This window comes from Gymnodraco acuticeps, unplaced genomic scaffold, assembly GCF_902827175.1.
Source record: "Gymnodraco acuticeps unplaced genomic scaffold, fGymAcu1.1, whole genome shotgun sequence".
NCBI classification, from domain to species: domain Eukaryota; kingdom Metazoa; phylum Chordata; class Actinopteri; order Perciformes; family Bathydraconidae; genus Gymnodraco; species Gymnodraco acuticeps.
Genome location: NW_022992081.1, coordinates 1,954,548 through 1,966,644, shown reverse-complemented (window position 1 = coordinate 1,966,644; position 12,097 = coordinate 1,954,548). Strand labels below are relative to the sequence as shown.

General features: G+C 41.1%; 1 protein-coding gene across 1 annotated transcript; it reads right to left on the bottom strand.

Moving 5' to 3' along the window:
* Positions 1 to 639: 639 nt before the first annotated feature.
* adra2c (adrenoceptor alpha 2C) lies at positions 640 to 3,969 on the bottom strand. The gene has a single exon (XM_034202371.1). It carries the CDS (start codon positions 3,663 to 3,665, stop codon positions 2,316 to 2,318), a length of 1,350 nt encoding a protein of 449 aa, XP_034058262.1. The 5' UTR covers positions 3,666 to 3,969; the 3' UTR covers positions 640 to 2,315.
* Between the last annotated feature and the right edge of the window lie 8,128 nt (positions 3,970 to 12,097).

Genomic DNA, 12,097 nt, shown 5'->3' with positions numbered 1-12,097 from the left:
GTTAATGTATTCTGGTTAAGTCTTAATGTGAAGTTTGTATTCATGTAACTTCTTTGAATAAAGGGAGCTGGATTACTTTTCAAAAGGTTAGATCAGATGAATCAAACTCAAACAATACCACAAACAAACCAATCGATTAAGGCAGCAGTAGAACAGCAACTGTTGTTTGATGCAAGGGTACTTTTTTTGTTTCAATGGAGTCTGATGGCTTTGAAAAGGGCATACATAATGGCTTCAGTTCCTCGCCGGAAAGGGCTATCTGATATTCACTTAAACTGATACACTCGTACATTTTGCTGCTGCCCCCTTCCACAGCAGTATATTGCTGTACTTATGTTGTGGTACTCCTGTCTGTTTTTCCAATATGGCTCCAACCTTCATCTCCTGTTGATATTACACTGACACTGATTAAGTGCCTCATACAACCCTCATTTTAAAATCCAAACTATCCCTTAAAAGTGGAAATGTCATTGATATCATTTTACTTTTTATAACATTAGTGAGTGGATTTTTCTTTGCTAATGCTCTTAAACAGGAATAACAACATCATACAGATTAATAAATGAACATAATTGGCACGGCAGTATAAAACAACCATTAATACAGATAACGAAGAATCCGGTCATGTTGTTTTCAAAATGACAGTTGAAGTAATCTCTTTATTTGATCTTTTGAATGTGCTCAAAGCCGAGAAGTAAACACTTGCTCTTTTAGAAAATAGACAGGACGGTGTAACATGAACACCTTTTAAAGCTTTGTTCAATATACAAACAATACATTGTTATCATATTGATACATTTGTGATTATGAGGAGCCACACAATAATACTGTACTGTTTCAATTATTTACAAGCAAGGCATAAAAGCATCAGTCCTTCAGGCTATAAATGTAAAGATGAAATACTGACCGTATATGTCACTTTAATATCTTGTATAATATTACTAATGTGTGTGTGTGTGACACTAGAAAAGAGTGATAAGATGTTTGGTTGCTAAGTGCTTTTTGTGGCTGCAAGGGCAGAAAAGAGGATGGTGGAGAATAGAGAGACACACAGAAACAGGTTATACACACACACGCACACACACACACACACACACACACACACACACACACACACACACACACACACACACACACACACACACACACACACACACACACACACACACACACACACACACACACACACACAATCAAAAACTGGCAGTAGGAATACGATGCGATACACTCTCATGCTCACTTCATCACCACAGAGTTTCACTGTTATACACATTTTCCTATCTTTCTCTGCCACACACACACACACACACACACACACACACACGCACACACACACACACACACACACGCACACACACACACACACACACACACACACACACACACACACACACACACACACACACACACACACACACACACACACACACACACACACACACAGTGAAAGCTTCAGTAGGTGCCCATGTGGCTCAGCAGTACCTCTGTTTTCTATCTTTCTTCTCAGAGGGGAGTAGAAGGTATTTGCCCGTGATTCCACTCAACTGTACATGCCACTGTATCCAGATTAAGTCCCAACCTCATGTTACAACACACGTGCTGATAAAAGTAAACTGCAGCTCCCTGGTCAGACCCTTTTGACCTCCAAACACACTAAAGCAGATATGACTTTTTTTTTGGAGGATTATTTTTTCTTTCTTTTTTTTGTGAAACTGTTTTGCTACTGAAACAGTAAGCAAGGAGCCCCTTCGTCCCATTGGTCCTCATGTTGACAGTGCGACATAATACAAAGGAAAAGAGAAACAGAGTGACGTGACAGTGAGACAGAAGAACGTCATAAGCAACGGTTGTCAAGGTTGCAAAGATTGTCATGGCCTTCGCATTATATTCAGAGAATGAGGTCACATTTGAAATAAAGTGTCTTTGTACACCCATCGCCATCCAGTACGGATCATCCGAGTGCAGCAACTGAGGCGTGCATGCATCACAGTTACTGTTATGAGTCCGTTTTTTGTATGACAATGAGGGGAGAAAAAGTCAATGGGAAGGGGGAAATGAGCCGAAAGCCCACATCAGTCCTACAGCAGCCTGCATGGCGTTGAATTAAAGCCGCCTCAGTGAGTAAGAGCTTACTCTAATATATACCTTTTCGAACACCTTAGTTAAATCAATCCTTCATTTCTAGCAGCAATCCCTGAAAGTAAAGGTGTTTAAGCCCCCCACTCCCTTCAGGCCAGCACTTTATCATACAGATCAGAACAGTTTGAATGTATCTGCAGGGTCAAGTTTCTATTACAGTCCCATACAGAGAGCATTCAGAAAGAGCGTTTCCATGACTTACAGAGGATCTTCTGGAAGGCTCTGCGGAAATCCTGGTTGAAGATGGTGTAGATAACCGGGTTTAGCGAACTGTTACAGTAGCCAATCCAGAAAAAGAACTTGAACAGCGTCTCAGGGATCTCACATGGCTCCCGGCAGATCCCGTACAGGCTGTAAGAGAAGAAGAACGGGAACCAGCACAAGACGAAAACGCCCATGACGACGGCAAGGACGAAAGTGAATCGCTTTTCTCTAGCGGCAGAGGCTTTATTGCGGTTGACGGTGCTCCGGCGTTTGCGGCGAGATGAGAAAAGCTCCATGGATTTGGAGCTGGAACGCGATTTCCTGCTGGAGTATTTGGAGGCGGAGCTGCTTTTGCGGCTGGACTTCCTGTCCTTTCTTTCATCACGTTGATGTTTGGAGGAATTGGTACTTTTCTTAGGTTTCTCGTCCAACGAGCTGCTGTCTTCGTAGTCATCATCGTGGTCCGTTGGCGGATGTTTGGGCTCATTCGGTAGAGGGGATCCGACTGCATGCTCTTTGCAGTGTCCATTCTCACGTTCTTGATCCTTTATGCTTTCCCTGTTGGACTTTACTGACCCGCCTCTTCCTGATTCGGCTTGGTCCATTCCATTCTCGAGTGGGGAGTCCACATCTCTTTTCTTCTCCGACATCGTTCTGGTCCTGTTCTTTGCCACTTGGTATATCCGAATATAGACCAGGATCATGATGACACAGGGGGCGAAAAATGATCCGATACTGGAGTAGAGGATGTACCAGGTCTCATCGTTCAGGATACACGTGGGACTGGCCTCATTGCTGCTCCTATCCATTGATATCAGTGGTGGGAAGGAGATGACAGCTGAAATCAACCACACCACCACAATCATGCCTTTAACTCTTTTAGGTGTTCTCTTTAAGTTGTACTCTAATGCCTGTGTCACTGACCAGTACCTGTCCAAACTGATGGCACACAGGTGAACAATTGAAGAGGTGCAGAATAAAACGTCCAGAGCCAGATAAATGTCACACCAGATTTTACCAAAAAACCAGTAACCCATAAGTTCATTTGCCAGAGAAAAGGGCATGACCAGTGTGGCCACCAGTATGTCTGCACTGGCGAGGGAGACGAGAAAAAGATTCTGGGGTGGTTTTAGAGCTCTGCTCGTTAAAACGGCGATTACAACGAGGACGTTCCCGACTATTGTAAACAAAATGAGAAAGCTGACAAGTCCGGCCAGACCCCAGATAGCAAGCTGGCTGTACTGACTCAGAGATGTGGAATTAGAGGAGATATTTTCTGCCTCAATTCCGTCCTCCAAGCTGGATCTATTTAAAAAATCCATTTTTACTTGTTTTTAGTCAAGTAAAATGTAAAAAAGTAAAATATGCCTAAATAATCTGTAGTAATATCCCATTAGGACCTCAGCGCGTATCTACTGTAAATGTCATTTTTCCTTTCTTCTCCTCACCTGCGATCTTCCATCTCCATGCACGCAAATCTCTCCTTTAGAAAAAAAGAGTGAGAGAGAGAGAAGGCGATATGCAAAGTATGTTAAGTCCTTATTCCAAAAATATGCAGGCTGCTCCGCAGCTGAATGTCCATAGTAAGAGAAGGCTCCCTCCTCAACGCGTCCTCTCCCATTCTGACTGTGCCCGCATCTCTCCACCTCCGCGTCCCCGCTGTGTCCTGAGAGGTTTGTAACAATCACGTGTCTTTTTTTCTTTTTTTCTATTAGAAAAAAACTAGAAACGACCCGCTGCGCTGAGAAAAGACAGTGGCAATGCGGAAGAGAAAACTGTTAAATAAGCCGACTATATTATATAACTGCTGTTTTATATTTGATCATGTATTTAGGAGAAATTAATGATATTAGGCTAGGTTGCTACTGGAGGAGCATTTGCGTTGCGTGTGTCCTGTTTGTCTGCAGTGTAAGATTTGTTGCTGACAGTTACAGATCGGACAGCAGCCCATCACTGACTCGCTTTCTTCTGATTTGACTATTGGAGGTCTATTTCAGTATGAGTGTGCGCTCGCGTCCATTATAATGTACAAAGTCAGCAGGAGCTAGGGGCTGTCAATACGCACAGACTGACAGCTGCGGAGTGCCGCACCAAGCACCTAAACGCGCTCTGCTCTGTCCTTCCGTGCGCACACTGGAGGTCAGTGTTGCAACAGCCAGCCCCGGACACACACACACACACACACACACACACACACACACACACACACACACACACACACACACACACACACACACACACACACACACACACATGCACACACACACACACACACACACACACACACACACACACACACACACACACACACACACACACACACACACACACACACACACACACACACACACACACACACACAGGTAATATATGAGCATCATCAGAAATGCAGTACTACACATCCATCCATGTGAATAGATATTCCAATATGTAGCCCATTGATTAACATGCATAATGTATAATGAACATAAAAAAAGTTCTTGTGACCTTGCAGAGGAACGTTTTTATAATTTCCTTCGATTATTATTGTGTGTGTTTGGGTTATGGTAATTGTGTGATAGATTAGAGGATGACATGGTGCAGTTGTGAGTTTCTGTTCTCAGTTTTGAGGATAATAAAGGCATAGGCTGTATTATCTTCATGTAAAGCAGTGTGAATGCATACAGAATGGGGCATGATTAACGAGTTCATCCTCTGGTCTTTATCAGGCAATAAATAAAAGGGCTTGATTAAATATGACCATGATTTCCAGGTTATCTTGTAGTATTCATGTGGTTTCATTTCCAACAAGGATATATTCGCATGTCCAGAGATGAAATAGTAGAACATAACTTCACCTGATTAATAAATGACCAACATTATCACAGTTTGTATCTCAGTATTCTTCAAATATAGTTCAACAGTGCTTATATATACCTTGAAAGAATTTGACCACATTTGATATTGAAGTTCAATGGCCTATAATTCTACATGAAAACTAAGAAGTCTGAAGTCTTTGCAACCATGTTGCAACAAGGTGAAGTGTTTTCACAAGAGTAGGTTACATGCAAAGCTACTGGATGCTTGACAGTTTTGAACACAACGTGTTCTTATTCAAACTTGGTTTAATGGATGATATAATATCCAATATGATCATGCAAATTTTACTATGGTAAATATTGAAACCGGTAAACTTCAACGTTTTTTGTCTTATCCTTTTTTTTCTCTGCACCCGTCAACGCCTTCTGATCTGGGTGGTGTTACTGCCTGGAGAAAGCTTTTCTCCCCTTTGGCGTATAGCCTGGTATTACGTTCTTGGCCCAGTGCGTTTATTGACCAGTCTCCTGGCTAAGTACCTGTCATTAATCACAGAGCATCTCAGCCATACTGAATTAAAGAGCATTCGCTACTCCAAATTGATCCTCATTAAGGCTATCAGAGGGGATGAGAAAGGCTCGTGGTCCACGGGGAACACAGTCAGGGCGGGGGACAGTCTCTAACTTGTCTCCCCCCCCCCACCATTTGTGAAACACCCTGCTACTTCTCATGCTGCCTGTTTAATTGAACTAAGGCCAGAGTGATGCTGTAGGTCAGCATGGATGCACTCTAAGCTGATTTTCAACAGACAGACAAGCCTTATTAACGTCATTAAGTTGTGTCCCGGGGCCACAGCTCTGTCCATATAATTGGGGCACCAGTGACCGATCTCAGCTATTACCTAGCCCTTTTCTTGTTTCCTACATTGTGCTCTGCTGGAAGGGATTAAGTTCGCTCGTCCTTATTCAGATAGCCAGAAGCCTGATTTTGGATGTCAAGAAAGCTTTGTTAATCACTTTTATCTCTTTCTATCAAGGCGCTGTAATTTTTTTGCTCTTTTAAAACTAGTGACATGATAAATGATCGTCCTTTTTGTGTTGTTTAGTTGTATATTTTTCTGGTTAAGCTCCTTCAGTGGCACAAAGTGAGGTTCTTGTAAAGATGTGGTAATTGGTTTGCGCTACAATGCAGCATATGTGGGAGAAGCAATCTGAGCCTAATACGATTCATCGAATAGAGCTCCAAGACCTTAATAATACCTGATGAGTTTTCACAAGGTAACATGACCAGCCTCTTGTGGCAATGTCAAAGCCAATACAGCGAGTACTCTGGATAGTACGCATCATCACACAATCAACTCCTCATAATAGCTAGAAGTCATACTGCCAAAGGCGTTTACCTCCAGATTATGAACTCTTATCACACACATTGTGGACACAACACGATCACAGAATGCTAAGTCAGCCCCATGCTAACAAAGCAAAAATAAATCAAAGCTGTACCAGTAAGCATATCACTTCTAATTTTCCCTCCATCACTAATGTGCAGTGGTATCCGTATAAGTCCCACCCTTAAGGAGGTATTGCACCAGCTGTTGACAGTGACAAATGGCATTGCTATGCTGGCAGACAACTATAGAGCCAGGAACAAATAGTTCAGGGGAGCAACACCTAGCCCAGGGGAGATTCTCTCTGCCGGCATCACCTCACCTCAGAGAGCCTTCTTATCTAGTGCCTTTCTGTGACAAATTACCTTGTAGGAAAAACAGTAAAACAAGATCAATGAAATTGTTGATTGGGACTCTCAATGGAACATAAAGTTGGGGCCTTTCTATATTTCTTAGCTCGCCATATCCTTTTCTTTTTTTTAAACAACCTCATACCTCAGCAACTGATCCTAACCATTCTATCATTGGAGTATAGGATTGTCAGAACTACAAGGGTTCAGAGCCATTAAAAAGCTAGGAGGAGCTATATATCTTAGCCATATCTTGCTCTGCTGTCTTTCTCGACCCTATGCTGCCTCCAGAGTATTGCCAGCACATCCAGTGACCTTGGCAGCATTGTCCCTCTGAAGCAGGCAGCTGGATGTCAAGCAGGATGCATTTGAAACAGAATAGATCAGATATTTCTTGGATTTGATGATTTAGCTTTGAAAAGAGAGACGAGTGTTGCATTTCAACTATGCCAATAACCTCAATGTCAACAAAGAAAAGATCCTTAATGGATTTACAAACTGGCTTGCACCAAATAGTGCGATGGCTTTATTGTAAAGAGTACCAATCAGGTGAATGTTGACACTCTTTTGATCATCTTCTTTTGATATTTAAAAGAAGAACTTAATCTAAAGTATTCTTTAATGTTTAAATAAAGGTTAATTCGTTTTTCTGTTTTGCACATCCTCCAATTAATATCTTTGTACATCCTGCACTAAACTGTTTTATTGTAGAGATCACTCACAGTATCTTCTTGATTTTTTATATTCTATATTTCTATCATTGATCTTCTACTTTCCCCCTATTTTGTATGTAAATACAACATATTCAGCAAAACAAATCCAATAACGTGCGGGTTAAAAAACTGTCTAGTTTGAAGTGTTAACACAATAAATTATACTTTCCAGTATAAGTTTCCAGCTTAGTTCATGACGGATGTATTTTGTTATCCACACGTATATTTTTTTGATATTTGAACCTACACCAGCAACAGTCAAAGACAGACAAGTGTTGAGGAGTTGGAAAGGTCTGAAGATGTTACAAATAAGGTACACACAGCATACAATGCCATAATAACTTTGTATTATTAGTGTAGGACACTTATGCATGTATAACATCTGAAGATGTGTAGTTTTATTCATGTTTTCACATAATTTTACAGGATATTGCTATATTTTTTCACATATTGTAATTCTACACATTAATATCTGATTTGTAAAACATCATAGACAGAAAGGTATATCCGTCATTTAATGGTAAGCTATTTAAATTCTGATTCCATGCAGGCTGTGGATCAGTGGATAGGGTGCTGGACTTCGAATTAGGGGGTAGCAAGTTCAAGTCCCACTGCAGTCAGCATGTCGTTGTGTCCCTGGGCAAGACACTTCACCACAAATTGCTCCTGTGGGGATTGTCCACAGTACTGAATGTATGTAAGTCGCTTTGTATAAAAACGTCTAACAAATGATATGTAATGTAATGTCAAAACCCCTGACTATTCTCTCTCATTCTTATATTCAAAGAAAATCAGTAATATATTTAAAAACTACAAGTCCCTGTCTATCAGCTATGCACCGTTATGGTGTAAATATAGCCTATTTACCAATTGGATCAAATATAAAAGTCAGCCGAATTAATGTTGATACTGCAAGGAGATGTATTTTGTGAAGAGAAATTTAAGATGTTGTTTAATTGCTGATATGTTTATGATCCACGTCACATATTCAGTTTCGGTGGCAGTTCTTCCAGTTTGTCTAGAAGTCTTCTAATCAGGGCTCTATAAAGAACTACGGAAGATGTGTAATATGTAATGCAGCCGAACCGTGTATTACCAACCTGGTATCACGGCAAGACGTGAACATGTGGCGATTTACCATGCTGGGAGATGTGAAGATGTCACGATTTCGTCCCTTCAAACGTGACAGTTAAACGGTATTGTTAACATGGCCCAAATACCCGGAAATGCTAAGCAAATGCTGTCCCACGACGGTCGGTTGTTATTGTCAATATTAATATAATAATGATTTATTTTTTAATAGTCACACTCGATTTCGCCGATTTTCTTGTTGCCCCAGCTGGTCGACACCTCTTTTAGCAGAAACAAAGGCTAATGTATTAAATCTATGTTAATCCATGTGTGCGGTTGTGGAATTAACGGACGTGACGTTGTGTGATTGCGTTGCCAGGTAACAACTTGGCTTCATGTTCATTTACAAACTCTTCAACTAGAACCGTAGTTATATTTAAAAACATTTTAGAAGGCCTCACGAAATACTTTAATGTAAATTAAAATTTAAATGTGAAGGACTGTGTGTATAACAAAATACATCTGTCATAAACAATACCGGAAACAGACGTAGGCAAGATCCTCCGCTCGGTGATTGGATGGTTTAGCCGCAATGCATGTTGGGATATGGTGTTTATGCGATGTGAAATCCGAAAACATTTTTAAAAAATAAAATAATACTTTATTCCGAGTGTGCTTGCTTTTCTCTTTGAAAGTCATCACATAACGCTATTGTAATACACGGTTCGGCTGCATTAAATATTACATATCTGCCGTAGTTCTCTATTTATAGAGCCCTGATGAGAAGACTTCTAGACAAACAGGAAGAACTGCCGCCAAAACTGAAAACGTGACGTGGATCATAAATATATCAGCAATTAAACAACATCTTAGATTTCTTTTCACACAATACGTCTCCTTGCAGTATCAACACTAATTCTGCTGACTTTTATATTTGATCCAATTGGTAGATAGGCTATATTTACACCATAACGGTGCACAGCTGATAGAAAGGGACACCTAGTGGTTAAAGCACGTTATTAAAATGTATTATTTGTATTATTCCAGTTATTTAATTGAATCTGGCTTTGTAGGATTAAAAGTAACACGATCATCGACCCAACGCAGTCCCCCATTGTTGTTGTTTTTGTGAGCGCCGATGGGGAGAAAATCAGCGACGTAAACGGTGACGTCATGACGCAGGAGTGGCAGCACCAGTCGGGTTCTGGGCGGTGTGAACAAAACGGGGGCTGAAAAGGGTTAGGGTTTCACACCAACACCAACGCAGATTAAATTAAATAACTACTCCTCCAACCTTGTACTTTTCTGAGTGCCGTGGTTCATTGTTTATTAATGTGTTTCAGCTGCATTTACCGACTGCTGCGGCTGCAGTGCTGCTCGTCCACCAGAGTTTATTCTCCTGTTAACTCACCCCAGCGGCCGCTGTAAAGTCTTCACTGTCTGACTGTCACACAAGCAGCTGATACATTTCCCCATAAGTGAATGTGTTTCAGTATGAATTGCTAAACTGACTATATTGACTACTTGTTGCTATCCTATTGTGGCATAAGCCATTTTCTACAGGCACATTTTACCGGCGTATTTTTCATTATGATTCTACTTTTGATAGTCCGACATGACAACCTGTGCAGCCCATGTATTGATTCCATCTGATAGCTACTATAATACAAAACAAAACGTCTGCCTGCTCTCCACAATGATCAATGACAGCGAACGGATGGTCAAAGTAAGGTACAAATACACAGAATCACACGAAGCCTGGTTAGTGTTGCCTGACTTTATAAAGTGTGTGGTTCCGTTTGCTCAGCGCTACTGCTTGTTTAAACTTTTATTTGCCGTACAATTTTTTACAAGAGCCGGCTCCGCTGCGGTGTGAACAGGAAAAACCGGTGCTTATCAGGCTCAAGCTCCGAACCGGCCCTGGAACCACGTTGGTGTGAAAGGGGCATGTGCGGGCCCCCGCAGTCATCCGGTTCGACCTGACTATGGATGTAACTGTGTGTGTGACTGACCCGAGCCTGCGCCTCGTCGTTCTGATAGCTCCGCCCCTTCGCTCCAACCCCCCTGCCTCCACCCACATCTACAGGTGAAAATTACTTTAGCGACACATTCATCGCAAGAAGTGTAGCAAAAGTCAAGGCCGCAGATTCGTCGATGTATACTGCCACAGAGCAGTTCCGTGAAGTTGTAATGACTGATTTGAAAGGTTGTATTAACCAAGTTGCAGTTGTAATGGAAAATATATTTAAAAAATATGTATTTTTCTGCAAGTGAACATTTCATCTCTAACTTCATTTTTTTTCTACAAGCTATAACATTTTATTTTTTTCTGTGACTTCAAATTTGGTTCACAGATACGTGGATATGTTATACAAGTGTAAGTAAATGTATGCACACAGGCTCAGATTTGTTTTCTGCAAGTTCTCACTTTGTACACTTTGTAATTTTTGCATTTTGCACCTTATCTACCTTCATATAAACCCCTATAAGCCTATGAAGTCACCATCAAATGTAGTAAATACAGAATTTAGTTTGCTGTCTGTCAAATGCCTTTTTTTTTTACGAGGCTGATATTCTGCACATAAAATAATTATCTGTTTATTGTAGTTCTTTTTTGGCATTCTTTGATAACTTCAGATGAATGCAACAAAGATGTAGTAGTAACTCCATCTTCACTCCATGCTTATTAACACATCAAATATCAACACCAAATATCCAAATGCAACTATGAACTCATTTTGGCCTCATACAACGATTGAATATCTGCACAACACATTGTCACAGTGCTGAGACACAGCTCTTTAGATCATGCAAGTCACCCGAGAAAGGTTAACTATCCAATTATAAGTGCAGCTTTGCTTGAGATGAGTGGTTATGTAGAGTCTGGCCTGGCAAAGTCATTACCGTCAATCTGAGTGACAGTTGGGCCGAACTGGCAGATCCGCAGACATCTTGAGCGTTATGCGCAGCAGGAAGGTGTTGAAAACGTGACACTCCAGGCAAAGGGCGACACCAATCGACTAGGTGTTGCATCATGATCTGCGCACCAGATTGACTTGACTTTGGTGAAAAATGACCATCTGTGAAGTGTCACTCTGAGATGCTTCGGAGAGGACAGACAAACTGATAAATAAATCAAATGAGAGGAAAAGCAATAGATTGTCTACAAGAAGTCATCATTAGTTCTGGTTTGCCGATGAAATCAACACTTAAAAGCTAAATGCTTCATGTGTGCCTAGTACCATACTGAAATAAATCTCGAAACGTTGGACTCATTTTACATTATCCTGTGAGCCATTGCCCTACAAATTTAGGCTCCCTGGAAGAAAAACTATATAATGTTGACATACAAATGAATCCAAGTCAAGATATTGAGCTGTAAATCAGCTGCAGGCACCCTCTAATAACCTACACAGAGCTAGTGGCTGCAGCCAGGA